This window comes from Cherax quadricarinatus, chromosome 44, assembly GCF_038502225.1.
Source record: "Cherax quadricarinatus isolate ZL_2023a chromosome 44, ASM3850222v1, whole genome shotgun sequence".
Taxonomy (NCBI): Eukaryota; Metazoa; Arthropoda; class Malacostraca; order Decapoda; family Parastacidae; genus Cherax; species Cherax quadricarinatus.
In genome coordinates this window covers 27705425-27725405 of record NC_091335.1, presented here as the reverse complement: position 1 = coordinate 27725405, position 19981 = coordinate 27705425, and the positions used below count along the sequence as shown (strand labels likewise).

The 19981-nt window shown below is 40.7% G+C and overlaps 1 protein-coding gene across 1 annotated transcript in view; it reads left to right on the top strand.

Annotated features, from left to right (window-relative positions):
* Nucleotides 1-19981, top strand: part of LOC128697399 (cyclic GMP-AMP synthase-like receptor) — an 81118-nt gene that overhangs the window by 37903 nt on the left and 23234 nt on the right. Inside the window, exons 3-5 of the mRNA XM_070094219.1 lie at nt 12292-12465; nt 13298-13413; nt 17882-18021. Of these exons, the coding sequence (XP_069950320.1) occupies nt 12292-12465; nt 13298-13413; nt 17882-18021 (430 nt within the window). The remainder of the gene's footprint in view (nt 1-12291; nt 12466-13297; nt 13414-17881; nt 18022-19981) is intronic.

Genomic DNA, 19981 nt, shown 5'->3' with positions numbered 1-19981 from the left:
CACAACCACCACGCAACACTCAAGTCAAATACTTTTCTTTCCTTGTAAATATTTACATACAAATATTTTTTACAACAAAGTTTATCAGCAACCTAAGAGACGTGTCAAGTGTAGAGGTAAAGTTGTGTTGCAGTGTGCAGTGAAAAGTTGTGTTGTACTGTGCAGTGAAAAGTTGTGTTGCAGTGTGCAGTGAAAAGTTGTGTTGTACTGTGCAGTGAAAAGTTGTGTTGTACTGTGCAGTGAAAAGTTGTGTTGCAGTGTGCAGTGAAAAGTTGTGTTGTACTGTGCAGTGAAAAGTTGTGTTGCAGTGTGCAGTGAAAAGTTGTGTTGTACTGTGCAGTGAAAAGTTGTGTTGCAGTGTGCAGTGAAAAGTTGTGTTGTACTGTGCAGTGAAAAGTTGTGTTGTACTGTGCGGTGAAAAGTTGTGTTGCAGTGTGCAGTGAAAAGTTGTGTTGTACTGTGCAGTGAAAAGTTGTGTTGCAGTGTGCAGTGAAAAGTTGTGTTGTACTGTGCAGTGAAAAGTTGTGTTGCAGTGTGCAGTGAAAAGTTGTGTTGTACTGTGCAGTGAAAAGTTGTGTTGCAGTGTGCAGTGAACATTTGTGCTGTAAAGTAGTGCACAGTGAAAAGTAAAGTTGATATTCGTGAAAAATAAGCTATAAAATCATATATAAATAATTATATAACCAACACAGGAAAAAATACACGAAAAAGTGAAGTGTAGTGTTACATTCGAGCCTCAAATCACCCAGGTTGTAATAGCTGGGAGATGTACAGACATGCATGCATGGGGACCCTGACCAGCACAATGTGATCAATCACGAGGATACTTTCACCAAATTCATCTTCAATAACATAAACAAATAGTGGGATCAAGTCAACCATGTCCTCAATGAAACAAGATGGGAAGATATCCTAAACAACATGGATCCGAGTTTCTGCCTAGAAAGAAATAACTCTATGGCACTTGAGGTATGCTCGAGGCATATTCCTTTAAGAAAAAGGAAGAGAAGGTGTAAACTAGAAAGAGAGAGACTCTCCCTGTACAGGCGAAGACAAAGAATCACAGAACTGCTGAAAAGGACCAGTATCTCTGAAATACGTAGGGAGGCACTGGGCAGAGAAATAGCAAATATCGAACTTAAGGAATCACACAAGAGACAAGAAACTCAGGAAGAACTAAAAGCTATAAACGAAAATGAAAGAAACCCAAAATATTTCTTTTCTTATGCCAAATCTAAGGCAAAAACAACATCCAGTATTGAACCCCTGTTTACAAGTCATGGGACTTACACAGATGACAGCAAGGAAATGAGTTACTAAAGTCCCAGTATGATTCAGTGTTTAGTGAGCCGCTAACCAGACTAATGTATATGATATCTGTGTATCATAGTACCATCCATATGTTTTACATAGCTTACCCCTTGCTAGGCTCAGTGACTAGTTTGTGTCACGTGATGCCGCATAAGAGCACTGCGCTCACGGCCTCACTCTCAGTTCACTGTAGTCCTACCAGGCAACAGGACAGGCCAGGCTGGGCGTCCCGTCTCCCAGTCTGCTAATATAAGTGTTTCCATCCAACAAGTGTTTTTAACTCCAACCATCACATCTCACAAACCCTCACAACAAATGGTGCCAGCGGTGAGGGCGTAAAATTTATATTTACTCCAATGTAGGGAGATAAACTTCTGTCAGCAGACCTGATGGACATTTTGTCGACGGCATGCTAGCCTAGCAGCCAGCTACCCCAGAGCCAGCACCCACCAGCCTGTTTGCTTTCTGCTTACTGGTCAGTCTGTGTCTTAGTGTTTTATCTGCTTATTTGCATTACTTCCGAGGGGTTGACCCAGGTTTGCAAATTAAGCCAAGCCACCAAGCCAGTCTGTGGGGAGAGTCAGCCCTACACCATCCAGCCTGTCTTAGTACCAGCCTTGCCTGCTAGCCAGCTTTCCACCCCTGCTGTGCTCATCGTTACAAGTTCTCAAGCCAGACTGTGTGATGGGTTAAGCCAAGCCAGCCATCCAACTAACCCAGGTGATTTAACTCAGTACTCAAGCAAGCCACATTGAGTTACAGCCTTCACCATCGCTCTGTGCTCCAAGTTCCAAGCCATCCTGAGTGCTTGTACCATCCCTGTGGTGTTGTGGTATATTGTGGGTTTTTAAGCCAGCCTGGCTTAGAATATCCTCGTGCCTAGTGCGGGTGTACGCAAAGCATGTGGGTTACGCCGCTTATCCAGTAGGCCCAGCCACCACGTGGTGTCCCAGTGCACTGCCTCAACCACCTTCCACCACTGTTTTTTCACCCTTATATTGGGTCCTAGCACCTTCTTTCATGGCTCACATAGAGGGTCAAGACACAAGATTGTTTCATCGTACCTGTGCGCCAACGAGAAAAGCAAATCCTGCGAGCATCGCCGAGTAGAGAGTCGCTGCCAGCCACGAGACTCCACCTTCTTCCACCATCCACCACCCTCAATTCTCCACTGATGTCCCTCCAGTGATAATAAATATTCTTATAGAGACATTTGCGGGTGTTGAGACAATTTCTTTTTCAGTGATTTCTTAGTGACATTCAGTGACTCTTGATTAGACTCAGGGTTCATTATATACTGTTTGCAATATTTTTCTCTCTTCAGTGTTTCATTTTCGTGCTTTATTTTTATGTCTGTTGTGTTGTTCCTTTTTTTTATGTATACGTGAAGTAAGTACTTTACATTTTCCTCTGTTGTATACAATACATAAGCAGTGTAAACTTGTGTTTACACTTCACAAGTATCTTGTGTTCACAGTACTGTGTTCCTTGCCTAGTAATTTATGCAGTGAAGTATGTCAGTAACTTGTTACCTTATATTCTGCATCACAACTCAGTGTTGTCTCAGTTATTTTTTTTCTCCCAGCATTTGTGTATTCTTGCTGATTTTTTTTTATTCATTCGTTTTTCCATTTTATTGTGTGTTGAACACTCGTTTGTGTTAATTCTTTTCATTTAGCCAGTGTCTATTTTGTCTTATCTCCACAGACAATAGTGCCATTATTTTATTGAAGTAAGAAAATTATTTTCCAATTTTTGTCAACACAAGACCTTATTGCAAGAAAATTTTCATAGTATTGTCATATATTGATGTGTTTTGTTCCTACATTATTGTAAGTGTTAACCTTTCCCTGTTTTGCAATTTATGCCCTTTATTATTATTCATATTTCATTGAACAAATTCACTCTTAGTGTAATTTTTAACTTCCTTTTTTAAAGTAAATTATTCTTTTGCTTGTTCAGTGTTTGTTTAAGCTGCAGTTAAGAGTTAAAGTGTTCAGTCAGTTCATTCCTTGATCAGAATTTTTTTTTGTTTGTGTAAACTGCATTTTCTTGTGTGTGCAATTTTTTTTATTATTGCAGTATTGATTCATTCTGCAATTTTTTTTTTATTATTACAGTGTTGCCTCATTTTGCAATGTTTCTTCTGCAAGTATTGTCCTGCCATTAATTTTTTTTCTTTCAGAATATTTTTTTATGTAGTGTTGTGTTGTGCAGTACTTTATGATTAGTAATTGTTATTTGCAATATTGCTACAGTTTATTATCTCAGTGTAATATTCTGTGATTTCAGTTTCACATTCCTTGTTCTGTGCATAATATTTTATTCTTTGTGTGTCACTTTATTTTCAATATACATATATATATATATATATATATATATATATATATATATATATATATATATATATATATATATATATATATATATATTTATATTATATATATATATTTATATTATATATATGTCGTACCGAATATGTAAAACTGGTCAATTAGCAAGAACTCATTTAAAATTAAGTCCTTTCTAAAATTTTCTCTTATACGTTTAAAGATATATTTTTTTCATTAATGTTAATGTAAAAAATTTTAATTTTGCACCAAAAGAATCTTAGAAAACTTACCTAACCTTATTATAACAAGAGCAATTTATTTTAGCTTAACCCAACTAAATATATTTAAGATTAGTTTACAGTAATTTAATACTAAACAAACACAGTGAAATATTTTTTTTTCGTTAGGTTCAGAATGATTTTGGCGAAATTATTGCATACACAAATTTTAACTTGTCCTATATGGCAAGATGAGCGTTGCTATTTAAGCCAAGATCGCAAGTTCTGCCTATTCGGCACGACATATATATATACATATTATATATATATATATATATATATATATATAATATATATATATATATATATATATATATAGTATATATATATAGTATATATATACAGTAGAGAATTGCTTTCCCAGTCTATTTTAATTTTGCACACGATTTATTAATTCTATTTTATCATTTTGATTGATTTATCATTTATTGTTGAATTTCCTTATTGAATTGAGAGTAAAGACAACTCACTGTGCCATTAATTCAAATTAAAGTAAATTTGAGTAATTTTGATTTGAATAAAGTGCAATTTCTCTTGATTTTCAAAGTGTTGCTTATCCAGTTGAGTATTTTTTTTATGTGAGTTTTCCTTGCTCTACAGTGTGACTTGTTATTCTTTCTTTACGTATGCAGAATAGTTAAGTATTTTCTCCCATTTCAGCTTTGTGTCATATATTCTATTTATTATTCTTGCTTTTATGTCCTTGAATAAGTTCCCTGAGAAGATGTCCCAGTCACTTTTGTTTGCTCACTTAGTACCTCATGCCAGCTGAAGTCAATATGAATCAGTCCAAAGTCCTAATATTCCCTTACTGACTGAAAGACATTACCTAGCCCTTGAGCAATATGTTTGTTCTCACAGCTTGTATTTGAGATTTGTCACAGTGCTGCAAGATGTGAAGTTCAGATTAAGTTCCTATAGATCTGTGAATTACTTATTAACGTATCAGAGTGGTCAGGCACTAGTAACTCTGTCACTCCCATCTGTGTTCCACCTACACCTTCAGACATGCAAGATAGTGTTCAGTTGCCTCAGGTGTCTGTGGACACTAAGACTGCCATGAGTGCTAAGCCTATCCCTGTAATGTCTGCTAGTTCAAGTAGTAGTTTCTCCACAGGGGATGCCTTGTCAGGAAACGATTACTTGAAACTAGTAATGCCATCTCTTGTTGATGTCACATGCCGTCTGCAGAAAGACATCTCTGTCGCAGCTATTGCTCTCATTAGAGTGTCTTCCTTGTGTTCCAGATGGTGATTCCATCCTAGTTGACAGTAATCCTTGAAATGTAAGCAGTTATTTCTCGAGTAACCTTCACATGTTGTTAACGTTTGTAAGTGCAGTCTCTTTATAGATGATACCTTGTGTCACAGTGTTCGACTGAGAACGAATACCAGTATTGTAGGCTCATTTCCCTTGTGCTTGCAGTGAGAGATAGTAGATCCGTTCTCCCTTGCTCATATTGCGTGTTATAGCATTACTTTTTTCAACCGGAGAGAGTCATCCACTCCGAGTTTGTTCATTCCTCCAGTAAGAAAGAACAGTTTCCTTGTGTGTTTTATTATTGCTGATCAGTTTTCAGAAATAATTTTTTGTGTGTGTGTTCACGTTCCCTCCGAATTCTGAGATTTAGCAGTAATGATCTGAGTATGCCAGATTTGCCTTTGCTGTTAATTACTTTCACCTTTGTAATTATATATTCTCTTCAGAATCCGTAGAGTGCATGAATACAGATCGATCTATCAATTCCATCCCTTATTATACTATGATTTGTTCTTATGATTTGTAATGTATTATGATACCACCCATTACGATACCATCCATTAGCTCTAAGTTACATATGTCTTTGCTATTGTATAGAATCAACCCAGAGCCTCCTGTCTGTTCAGCCTATTGCATAGTATTGTATGTCAAGAGGACATACGTGACATTACCGAGCTGTCAGCATAGTTGCTGATCCCCTGTATATGTATATGTTATTTGTGTATCATAGTACCATCCATATGTTTTACATAGTTGACCTCTTGCTAGGCTCAGTGACTAGTTTGTGTGATGTCATGTGATGCCGCATATGAGCACTGCGATCACGGCCTTGCTTTCCGGCCTCGCTTTCCGGCCTCGCTTTCAGTTCACCGTAGCCCTACCAGGCAACAGGACAGGCCAGGCTGGGCCTTCCCTCTCACAGTCTGCTAATATAAGTGCTACCATCCAACAAGTGTGTTTAACTCCAACCAATACATCTCACGAACCCTCACAACAATTGTTTTATGACCGAAACTCAGAATTTGGTCAAATCAAACATCTCTGATATTATCCTAACACCACATGACTTCAAAAAGGCAATAAATGACATTCCCATTCACTCTGCCCCAGGCCCAGACTCATGGAACTTCGTGTTTATCAAGAACTGCAAGAAGCCCCTGTCACGTGCATTTAGCATTAGATGGATGGGCAACATGGACACAGGGGTCATCCCACAGCCACTAAAAATAAGACAGCCCACTCCATGGGTGGCAATCTTGTTCTAAAAACAAGATTGCCACCCATCTAGATACCCATCAGTTACACAATCCAGGGCAACTCTAGAGCAGGTCGCTCCTGCCTGTCCCAGCTACTTGACCACTATGACAAGGTCCTGGATGCTCTAGAGGACAAACAAAATGCAAATGTAGTATACCGAGACTTGGCAAAAAGCAGTCGAAAAATGCAACCATAGTGTAATAGCACACAAAATGCATGATGCATTAATAAAAGGAAAAGTCGGTAGATGGATCTATAACTTCCTAACAAATAAAACACAAAGAGTAATAATAAACAGAGTAAAGTCTGAGGTGCCTACAAAGAAGAGCACTTTTCCACAAGGCACAGTACTCGCCCCCGTCCTGTTCCTCATCCTCATATCTGACATAGGCAGGGATGTAAGCCACAGCTCCATATCTTCCTTTTTGGATGACACCCAAATTTGCATGACAGTGTCCTCCATCGAAGACACTGCAAGACTCCTAGCAGACATCAACCAAATTTTTAAATGGGTCGCAGAAAATAATATGAAGTTCAATGAAGAGAAATTTCAATTACTCCAATATGGAAAACTTGAGGAAATTAAAACTACATTGGAGAATAAAACAAACTGCAACCACACAATAAAATGAAAAACTAATACGAAGGACCCGGGAGTGATAATGTCAGAGGATCTCACTTTCAAAGATTACAACAATGAATCTACCACATCTGCTAGAAAAATGATAGGATGGATAACGAGAAGCTTCAAAACTAGGGCGCTGTATAGCCCTTGTGGCTTAGCGCTTCTTTTTTTATTATAATAATAATTCAAAACTAGGGATACCAAGCCCATTATGACTCTTCAAATTGCTTGTTCACTCTAGGCTGGAATATTGCTGCATATTAACAAAGCCTTTCAAGGCAGATAAAATTACTGACCTGAAGAATGTACAGAGAACCTTCACAGCACACATAAGTATGATAAAACACCTAAATTACTGGGAACAGTTGAAGCTCTGGACTTGTATTCCCTGGAATGCAGGTGAGAAAGATACATGAAAATATACATTTGGAAAATCCCAGAGGGATTAGTACCAAATTTGCACACGAAAATCACTCTTTACTAAAGCAAAAGACTCGGCAGGAGGTGCAACATTCCCCCAATGAAAAGTAGGGGCGCCATGAGTATGCTAAGAGATAACACAATAAATGTCAGGGGGCCAAGACTGTTCAACTGCCTCCCAGCATACATAGGGGGACTACCAATAGACTCCTGGCTGTCTTCAAGGCGCTGGTCACATACCTAAAGTCAGTGCCTGACCAGCCGGGCTGTGGTTCATACATCAATTTGCGTGCAGCTAACAGTAACAGTCTAGTTGATCAGGCCCTGATCCACCACGAGGCCTGGTCACAGACCGGGCTGCGAGGGTGTTGACCACCAAAACACTCTCCAAGTATATTCCATCTATAGTCATGACCTACTTCCACCTATAGATTCGTCCACTGTGATATCGCCTATGACTGCTTCACCTCACCTGTCTACAGTATATAAGCCATTTCTTCGCACATATGCTGTATTCTTTTCATAACTATGGACTGATAACATCGACTCCAGGCTAAGGGACTGATTATCTCAAACTCCTGATCTTCACCATTCTGCTTTGTATAGGACTGATGAAGCCATTGTGTGGCGAAACGTTCCCTCAGTAAAGATACCCAAGTGTTGCACATGTGTCTAATTTATCAACTTGTCGGTTCTCTGAACTATTTATCTACACCAGCCTACTCACCACTCTACTCACCGCCACCCCAGTCATCTACCCTACTCATCACCACCCTAATAACTCTACTCACCACCACCCTACTCACCACTTCATTCACCCAATCACCTTAATCATCCAATCACCATCACATCATTATCACACTACACCCACCATATTCACCACCACTACGACTCACTAATGATAGTGAAGCACAATGAGTCAAGTGGTAGGCATCATTTGTTTCAAAGTTCTTCCTTGATGAGAACTTTTTTAAACACTGCAAAACAGATTTAAGGGAAATTAACAGAAATGATAACTAATTTCTACAAAAACTCAGTACCTAATTACCATTTCTGATCTCCATTCATCGTCTCCAGCAAGAATAACACCCATGACAGTAACATCTAACCATTCATTATTTAAATGCATGGATATTACTAACAAAAACTAATAATAATAAGGTAGGGCAGGGCAGGACAGGCCTGAATATCTGGATGTCTTTTCTTAAATTAAAGTTTATACCAAAGGTTAGGTATAAATGGTATATACATTACATAATAATGAACTACAGTATCATGTGTAGGTGTTGGAGGCTGGTGAGTGTTACCAGTCCTTCTACCCTCCCATCACCTCCCTCCCTCTCACCAGACATTCTGGCCCCCACTTCCCTCCCTTTCACCAGACATTCTGGCCCCCACTTCCCTCCCTGTCACCAGACATTCTGGCCCCCACTTCCCTCTCTCTCACAAGACATTCTGGCCCCCACTTCCCTCCCTTTCACCAGACATTCTGGCCCCCACTTCCCTCCCTGTCACCAGACATTCTGGCCCCCACTTCCCTCTCTCTCACCAGACATTCTGGCCCCCACGTCTCTCCCTCTCACAAGACATTCTGGCCCCCACTTCCCTCCCTTTCACCAGACATTCTGGCCCCCACTTCCCTCCCTTTCACCAGACATTCTGGCCCCCACTTCCCTCTCTCTCACCAGACATTCTGGCCCCCACGTCTCTCCCTCTCACAAGACATTCTGGCCCCCACTTCCCTCTCTCTCACCAGACATTCTGGCCCCCACGTCTCTCCCTCTCACAAGACATTCTGGCCCCCACTTCCCTCTCTCTCACCAGACATTCTGGCCCCCACGTCTCTCCCTCTCACAAGACATTCTGACCCCCACTTCCCTCTCTCTCACCAGACATTCTGGCCCCCACGTCTCTCCCTCTCACAAGACATTCTGGCCCCCACTTCCCTCTCTCTCACCAGACATTCTGGCCCCCACGTCTCTCCCTCTCACAAGACATTCTGGCCCCCACTTCCCTCTCTCTCACCAGACATTCTGGCCCCCACGTCTCTCCCTCTCACAAGACATTCTGGCCCCCACTTCCCTCTCTCTCACCAGACATTCTGGCCCCCACGTCTCTCCCTCTCACCAGACATTCTGCTCCTCACCTCCCTCCCTCTCACTACCACAACATCTGATTAGTCAGTTGCCAGATCCCCAACTGTTCCCATTTTGGCAGTTTTTTTAGTTCAGCTTATAAATATGAAATGTGAATTATGGCTGCATAGGATAATGTAAACACACATTATTGTTCGGTTTATCATAGTGTGTTGAGAATGTATGAGTGCAGTAAGTAAGTACAGTGTTAAGAACATACAAGTGACTCCTTGTGTCCTCTCTTCTTAATCTTATCACAGTTAGTCATCACTCCTCTCTCTCTCTCTCTTCCTCCTCCCACCCACACAACCTGACCTGTACTAGACCTGAATACTTTCATTTTTTTTTTCAAAGAGATCATAAATAATATACATTTCTTTATCAATCTCTACCAATGCCTGCCTGGCTCCCTGCCTTCCGTCATGCCTATCTACCTGCCTTCCTTCCTCTCTTCAAGGCTCCCTGCCTTCTTAAGATAAGATTTCGTTCGGATTTTTAACCCCAGAGGGTTAGCCACCCAAGATAACCCAAGAAAGTCAGTGCGTCATCGAGGACTGTCTAACTTATTTCCATTGGGGTCCTTAATCTTGTCCCCCAAGATGCGACCCACACCAGTCGACTAACACCCAGGTACCTATTTGCTGCTAGGTGAACAGGACAACAGGTGTAAGGAAACGTGTCGAAATGTTTCCACCCGCCGGGAATCGAACCCGGGCCCTCCGTGTGTGAAGCGAAAGCTTTAGCCACCAGGCCACCGGGCCACACCTGCCATGTCTGTCTTGCTTGTCCTGCCCTCCTTTGATCGTTCGAGCTCAATAAACATTGGATTGCTTTAAATATAGGCTAGATACATTTATAAGTGAAAAGCATTGGATTTCAGCAAGACGTGCCTAATATGGGCCAGTAGGCCTACCGAAGTGCTCCTCTAATGTAATGTCACATATAATCCGTCTTCATAAGCTTCTTTCTCCTATGTGCGGGTTATGTGTATTGTTCCAGTTTTGACATTGGCTAGCATCAGCAAGTAGGTCTGCTGCAATGCAGGGGCCCCAAGGGGCCCATGGCCTGGCTGGCAAAGCTCTCGCTTCACAAGCTGAGGCCCCGAGTTCAATTCCCGGCGGGGTGGAAACATTCGACGCGTTTCTTCACACCTGTTGTCCTGTTCACCTAGCAGGTAGGTACCTGGGTGTTAGTCGACCGGTGTGGGTCGCATCCTGTCGACTGAAGGACCACAATGTAAGACAGACAGTCCTCGATGACGCACTAACTTTCCTGGGTTATCATGCGTGGCTAACCCTCCGGGGGTTAAAAATCCGAGAAAAAATCTTATTTTAATGCTCCAGTACCTTTATGTTAATTAAATGCTAATTTCCAATATTTCCTACTACAGTTATAGCTAGAATAATACTGTAGTACTTCAGGTTGTTAGGTAGGACACATGTGATAGGTAGAAAGACACATGTGTTAGAAAGACACATATGTTAGAAAGACACATGTGTTAGGTAGAAAGACACATGCATTAGGTAGAAAGACATGTTTTAGGTAAAAGGACACATAGGTAGAAAGACACATGTGTTAGGTAGAAAGACACATATGTTAGGTAGAAAGACACATGTGCACAAGACACATGTGGCCCGGTGGCCTGGTGGCTAAAGCTCCCGCTTCACACACGGAGGGCCCGGGTTCGATTCCCGGCGGGTGGAAACATTCGACACGTTTCCTTACACCTGTTGTCCTGTTCACCTAGCAGCAAATAGGTACCTGGGTGTTAGTCGACTGGTGTGGGTCGCATCCTGGGGGACAAGATTAAGGACCACAATGGAAATAAGTTAGACAGTCCTCGATGACGCACTGACTTTCTTGGGTTATCCTGGGTGGCTAACCCTCCGGGGTTAAAAATCCGAACGAAATCTTATCTTATCTTGCATCTCTCTATGAGCTTTGTCAAGCGATACATTGCCATAATAAAATGCCATATGAGTTACATATTGTGGGTAATTCTGGCAACATTATTGCTGCGCTACAGTTTACAATACCAGTATTGGTTGTCTTCATCACCAGTGACCAACTTCACTTCTCCAGAAGACAACTGTACGATCGTCAGATATCAATTTTATAATTTGAGAGGTGCCGAGAGTCGGCATTATCGTAACCCCCCCGTTCCCCTTTCTTCTTCCCCCTTCTTCCTCCCACTTCCCCCTTCTTCGTCCCCCTCCCCCCTTTTTCCTCCCCTCCTCCCTCCCCCCTCCCCACCAGGTAGCACATTTACTGCACGTAGAAAGCTTAAAATTCTTGCTAAACTTCCTCTCGGACATGAACAATGAAGATAAGATAAGATTTCGTTTGGATTTTTAACCCTGGAGGGTTAGCCACCCAGGATAACCCAAGAAAGTCTGTGCGTCATCGAGGACTGTCTAACTTATTTCCATTGGGGTCCTTAATCTTGTCCCCCAGGATGCGACCCACACCAGTCGACTAACACCCAGGTACCTATTTGCTGCTAGGTGAACAGGACAACAGGTGTAAGGAAACGTGTCGAAATGTTTCCACCCTCCGGGAATCGAACCCGGGCCCTCCGTGTGTGAAGCGGGAGCTTTAGCCACCAGGCCACCGGGCCTGAACTGCAGTTTCAACAGTTAGTGAGGAATTACAGTGATTCGTTTATTTTCTAGGTGGTAGAGGATGTCATTAAGGCCCTGAATAGGCAATTCGAGGAGAGTAATGTTTTGACTAAGGCCCATTTCATGCATGGAGGAAGTGCCTTCGAGTCACTTTCTATCAATGACGACACTGACTTTGACATCATCATGGTACTGCCTATCCCCTACGTAGCTGAAAAATTTGATGTAAGTAGTTTTATTAGTTTTCAGAGGTTTATTAAGCACTATTGCTGGATATGACTGAGTTCACGAACTTGGTCGTAATGTTGAAGATTAAGACAAATGTGCAACAGCCACAGTGGCTTTATCAGTCCATACAAAAGAGAATGGTGAAGAAGAGGAGGAGTTTGAGGCAATCAGTCCCTCAGTCTTGAGTCGATATAACCAGTCCATCAGTCTTTTCAAGATTGATGGACTGATTACATCGACTCAAGGCTGAGGGACTGATTACCTCAAACTCCTCCTCTTCTTCATCATTCTCTTTTGTATGGACTGATAAAGCCACTGTGTTGTGAAACGTTTCATCAATAAACATACCCAACTGTTGCACATGTGTCTTAATCTTCAGCTTGTTGGTATTTTGTGCCATTTTCAATAAGTCACTCAGCGTAGAAATAAAATATTTACAAAATTATTCGGCATGAATAGTAATGAAGTTTTTTCCACTGAATTTTTATAGCATGAATTATATTTACAAACTGTTGTGTTGCTAAGTTTATTACTGTTTTTACAGTTAAATATTTCTGATTTATATGAAGCTTTAGGATTATTCTTTGATTTTTTTTATAGATGTTTCTGGTAGGTCGGGAATAACACTGGAACACCTGAAGATTTTCCCCAGGAAGTTACGGGATATTTACGTTTTAAGACATGCGTTATATAAGGGGAAAACAGAAACAATATAGGTTTTGGGATTTTATTTTAGCCAAAATACATTAAAATATTTATTCGATAAGGATTATTATTTTTATCCAGTGCATATATTTTTGCCAGCTAATGTTCTCGAATTCAATTTTAGGCGGTTCCTGATGCCAATAATTTCTTCAGCTTAAAATGGAAGATTGCAGAGAAGATGCCACGAGACAGCCAAGGATATCTGGATGCTGCAACACTGCAAAAACAAATTTTCCAGGAGTATGTGTGCAATATCTGCAACAACACTCAATCACTCATAATGAAATTAGAGGACAAAAAATTATAGTGTACAAAATATTGAGAGGAACTGATAGGCTAAATCAGGACAGGCGGGAAACAGGAACACAAGGGCACAGCTGGAAGTTAAAATCGTGACTCACTGGGATTTTAGGAAATATTTATTCAGAGGCAGATCCACATGGAAATTTATGAGGCTCTCAATTTATGACGTGGCTGATGTAAAATTAACAATCCCATCCTCACAAACTTCTGTTATTTTCTCTCCTTTGTTAGTGTTAATGGCAGGAAGGACCAGCAGGTCCCAGTTCCCCTGCACGACAGGTAACTATGATGTTGAGTCTGTTCTTAGGTAATGTACCTGGTGACTGTTCCAGGTCACCTTAACTACTGTGAGGCTTCCCAAAGGTCATGGTCACGTACAAGAGAAAAATGGTATCAACAAACAATTGCTCGGTTATTACTCTAGCTTAGGGCCTAAGTTGTTCTTTATTCTTGGGCCTACCCTAAGCTATCAGTGATATGTAACTTAAGTGTTAAATACTACTGATACAGTGTTGTTCCTATGGTTAAATCACTGTGAAGGCGTTACTATAACCAACCCTATAGTGGGGCTTTGCCCCTTTTATAACCCACACCAAAATAAGTGGCTACCCATTTAATGAAATTGAGTACTTATCACAGGAGGGAATCTGCTGGATACTCTAGTCAGTAGCCCATTGGGAGGTCTTTATAGTATTTCTCTACACTGCCAGACAGACATTTTGAGGATACGAGCAGCCTGACTCCCCTCTACGCCTGTTGTAACCAGAAGAACGTTGTGGAATTTTTTTAATTTTCCGAAACTATAGTGCCTAATAGGTGTTTAATGTGTCGATATGAGTCAAAAATATATTTGACAATAGGATAGAACCAAGAGTTCCCTTTGCGCATGCCCGGATGTGCGGGGGAAGAGGTCGATTCGGGCCATGGGGGAGGTGGGAGTGTTTTGAATGTAGTGAGGAGGATGTGAAAACCTGGGATCAGGAAATTGGCGTTCACGGCGGCCTAAGGATTAATATGGGCCTCACTTCATAATAGGAAGTTCCTGGTGAAGAGTGAGGGAACGTGATTTACGGGACCACCGTAAAAAGGTGGTAAAATTAGTGAATAATGGTTCGACCGGGTGTGACTGGTACACGGCCATGGTATGTGTCCTGGGGAAATACCCGTGTGTTAATCCTCACTCATTGGCCTCAGATTTTAATGGAGTGAACTCTAATGTGTATAATAATTATGAGACGTTAAATCGTCCTGTGAATGGTAATGTAATCAGTGATAATAACATTAAGTTAAGAGAATGCGGGATGTGAAATAGATCGCCCTGCTCCGAGTGAACGCGTGATTCTCGTACCGAGGATAGTGAAACTTTATGGAATCACGACTTCTAAAACGGGACAAACCGACGGATACCTCGTCCTGCTGGAATATGAACCGTGTCGGTGTAGCAGGACATCGAAATGAGATAGTGAATGGAGGGAATAAGGAGTATCAATCACCCACAGTTAAGTAACCCTTCTAGTTATAGCAGACTGATACTGGCCAGTTAGGTATGTTGTAATTGGATAGGTTATGGGTGATCCAGCTACATCAAGTGACCACCAGAGAATATCTGGTAAGTGGTGAGATTATGTACAAGTGTTTTCCTTGATGGATATATCCATATGTAACCTAGCCCACCCCCCTTCATTCAGTTAAACTAATATAATCTATACAGTCCACAATTAATTAGTAGCACCGTACTTGTGGGTGCTATCCAATCCATACTGGTCTCGGATAGATATGGATAAGATTGTGAGGTCGAAGGAACCACTTGCCGTGACCAGGGGTGGTAAAGTTTTCTCACATGTCTACACGGGGTGACTACGGTAAACAATATGGTTGTCTCCCAATGAGTTTACTTGTAAGCATGTAATGTTGAGGTACATAAAGGTAATCACCCTATAAAATTTTCCATAAACGTAACATGCGTTCTGCTGGCTCTCTAGCACACCAATGAAGTGCCAGTTATTTACTGATTTAGGTGTTAGGTAAAAAGGACACCAGTGTAACTAGTGCTACAACAAAATTTCGCATTAGATGAACTTGTGTCCTTTTACTTAACATATTGTTATTAATTCTACCAACATTATTATAATTTAGCCCTAAGTTGACGACCAAACATTAATGCTCTAGACTACTACAATAATTCTAACGTTATGTAATGATGATTCAGGCTTCCTCAAATTATTTCTTAGATTATTTCTAAGGCCTGAATCCTTGAAAATAATGTGTTAAATTTAAGGATTCGTTAAGAATGGTTGTATCCGTTCGGAAATTCGTTCAAATTTTAAGAGATACTACACGATTTCAGGATGCTCTGGAGGACAAAAAGAATGCAGATGTCTCGTGAAATCGTAATGACACGATTGCAAACAAATCATACCACGGGCGGGGTTAGAACCCGCGATCAGAGAATCATAAAACTCCAAATCGAAGCATTAGCCACTGGGCTAGCTGGCCCAGTGGCTAACGCATCAGTCTGGAGTTCTAAGACTCTGTGATCGCGGGTTCTAACCCGGTCCGTGGTATGGTTTAAAATGCAGATGTATTATACACAGACTTTACGAAAACCTTTAATAAGTGCGTGATAAAGGAATAATAGGAAAAGTGGGTTAATGGATTTATAATTTCCTAACATATAGAACACAAAGAATAATAGTAAACAGAGGCAGCTACGGTGAAAAGCTCTGTTCCACAAGGCACAGTACTTGCTCCCATCCTGCTCCTCATCCTCATATCTGACATAGAAAGAGATGTTAGCCACAGCACCGTGTCCTCCTTTCCTGATGATATCAGAATTTACATAAAAATGTCATCCACTGAGAACACTGCAAATCTCCAAGCGGACATTAACCGAGTCTTTTAATGGACCTCAAAAAACAATATGAAGTTCAGTAAAGACAAATTTCAATTACTCCGCTATGAAAAACTCGATCGGAGTATAAAACAAATTCCAACCACACAATAGAGTGAAAAACTTATGTGAAGGACCTGAGAGTGATAATGTCAGGGAATCTCGCTTTCAAAGATCACAGCAATATATCGATCATATCTGCTAGGACAATGATAGGATGGATAATGAGAACCTTCAAAACGAGAGATCCCAAGACAATGATAATTCTCTTCGAATCGCTTGTTCTCTCTAGGCTGGAATATTGCTGTACACTTATGACCCCTTTAAGTTTGTTTTACAGAGACGACCACAAGCGGAGTTTCAGGGGAGGCGCAAGAATTTCTGTATCGGAGATTAAGGAGAAGCTATCTGGTTGGAAGCAGAACAGGAGACTTGTTTTGAAGCATTATTATTATTATTGCTATTTTTATTTTGGGGGATTAAGCCACTGAGAGAATTTTTGGGAGCTGATGCACCCTGTTGGCTTATACAGTAGTAGAGGTTAGGTGAAAAAAGACAAAAACAACACAGCTGTGATGCAAAAGGTAGAGGGACGAGGCTAGCATGGACCAGTAGGCTCTCAGCAATGCTCCAAAACTCGAACTTCTAGGTGATCGTGATGTCCTGTTTATGAAGAATCAAATTTTCTTTGACATCCGAAATAATAAAACTTTGACTGTTCCTAAAAAAGTGGTTTTGGTTTCCATCAAAGCATTTTCCAGACATCTCGTTAATTCTTCTACCCTGATGATGAGTTTGATCTCGTTAATGCCTGAGTCATCCATAGTAACACTCGCATCCATGTAATGAAATTTAACGATGCCAAACTCGTCATCAGGGAAGAACTAGATAGACGATGATGCCGGAAAAGTAATTTGATTGCAACTATCAATCTTGTTGCCCAGAGCAATAGCAGCACTATTATTTCAGAAGCCTTAACCACATTAATTCTTAATAAATAGGACACCACGATAATTGAGAAGTCTGGAGCACCATACCAACCCCGTTCCTCTATTCTCTGGCTCCCAGATGTACTGGTCTATCCTCTATTCATCTCACCTCTACTATATAAACTCCGCCTGTGGTTATCTCTGTGGGACTGGAGAAGCCATTCGTGGCGAAACGTTTCCTCGTTAAAATATCCTAATACTATACATGTTTTTTCTTCATTTGTCGGTATTTTATACCATATTACCTATTTTCTATTCGTGGCGAAACGTTTCCTCGTTAAAATATCCTAATACTATACATGTTTTTTCTTCATTTGTCGGTATTTTATACCATATTACCTATTTTCTGTATAAAACCTCTGCTCAGCGAAACGTCTCCACAACCAAGATAGCCATGTTTTGAACACGAGTCTTTTTCACTTACATTATCAAAATAGTTAAAAATCTTCAATGTTTCTGTGAGATCAGCAGCGCACATATTTTGACTATTTTCTTTTTAATTTGTAATTTAACGTTTGTCTTTTAGATTGAAAACATGCATGTCCAAAGTGCGTGTTGATGGAGTGAAGAGAATTGATTATAAGCCGCAGCTTGCCGCTTTTACACTGACCATTACAACCACCACTGGTTCTACCATCAGTGTTGACTTAGTACCACAAATTGCAGGTGAAGTATGAATACTGGTTTATCGATGTATGTAAAACTGGTCATTTAGCAAGAACTCATTTAAAATTAAGTCCTTTCTAAAATTTTCTCTTATACATTTAAAGATATATTTTTTTCATTAATGTTAATGTAAAAAAATTTTATTTTGCTACAGAAGAATCTTAGAAAACTTACCTAACCTTATTATAACAAGAACAATTTATTTTAACCTAACCCAACTAAATATATTTTAGATTTCTTTACAGTAATTTAATACTAAACAAACACAGTGAAATATATTTTTTTCGTTAGGTTCAGAATGATTTTGGCGAAATTATTGCATACACAAATTTTCGCTTGTTCTATTTGGCAAGATGAGCGTTGCTATTTAAGCCAAGATCGCAAGTTCTGCCTATTCTGCACGACATATATATATATATATATATATATATATATATATATATATATATATATATATATATATATATATATATATATATATATATATATATATATATATATATATGCAAAACAACCACTGAATGAATAGAGAAATTCCAAGTGCTTTCGTGACTAATCACGTTATCAAGGAACAATAAAAGTAATGCATCAAAGGAAGGCATATAAAGGGTCTAGACCACACCTCACTAGTGAGGTGTGGTCTAGGCTGGAGCCAGACGATGTTTCCCCATACCTCCATGCAGCAAGCTTGTTACAGACTAGCAGTATTTTATATTATTGTGACCATGTGTTATCGCCCACCATGAAGCAGGCCAAAGCAGCATGGGTTGGAGTCCTTGGCTAGTGCAGTGTTGTTATTGACCAATACCACTCGTTCGTGGTCACAATAATTTAAAGTACTGCTCGTTACACTAGTACACCAAACAAGGACTAGAATGAAATTAGCCTAGAGTCATCCACACCATCGTGTGTCCTTTGGTAGCGAGAACAACATTCAGTTCCGCAGGAGTGCTACTCTTAAGGATCGTATGGTCCAGTGGATTAGGGCGTCATGTGTTTTCGCCCACCATGGGGCAGGCCAAAGCAGCATGGGTTCGAGTCCTTGGCTAGTGCAGTGTTGTTACTGATATATATTTATTTTATTATTTTATTATCACACTGGCCGATTCCAACCAAGGCAGGGTGGCCCGAAAAAGAAAAACTTTCACCATCATTCACTCCATCACTGTCTTGCCAGAAGGGTGCTTTACACTACAGTTTTTAAACTGCAACATTAACACCCCTCCTTCAGAGTGCAGGCACTGTACTTCCCATCTCCAGGACTCAAGTCCGGCCTGCCGGTTTCCCTGAACCCCTTCATAAATGTTACTTTGCTCACACTCCAACAGCACGTCAAGTATTAAAAACCATTTGTCTCCATTCACTCCTATCAAACATGCTCACGCATGCCTGCTGGAAGTCCAAGTCCCTCGCACACAAAACCTCCTTTACCCCCTCCCTCCAACCTTTCCTAGGCCGACCCCTACCCCGCCTTCTTTCCACTACAGACTGATACACTCTTGAAGTCACTCTGTTTCGCTCCATTCTCTATACATGTCCGAACCACCTCAACAACCCTTCCTCAGCCCTCTGGACAACAGTTTTGGTAATCCCAAGTGCACCACTCACCCTTTTCCCCTCATCAGTTCTATGATTCACCTCATCTTTCATAGACCCATCCGCTGACACGTCCACTCCCAAATATCTGAATACATTCACCTCCTCCATACTCTCTCCCTCCAATCTGATATCCAGTCTTTCATCACCTAATCTTTTTGTTATCCTCATAACCTTACTCTTTCCTGTATTCACTTTTAATTTTCTTCTTTTGTACACCCTACCAAATTCATCCACCAATCTCTGCAACTTCTCTTCAGAATCTCCCAAGAGCACAGTGTCATCAGCAAAGAGCAACTGTGACAACTCCCACTTTATGTGTGATTCTTTATCTTTTAACTCCACGCCTTTTGCCAAGACCCTC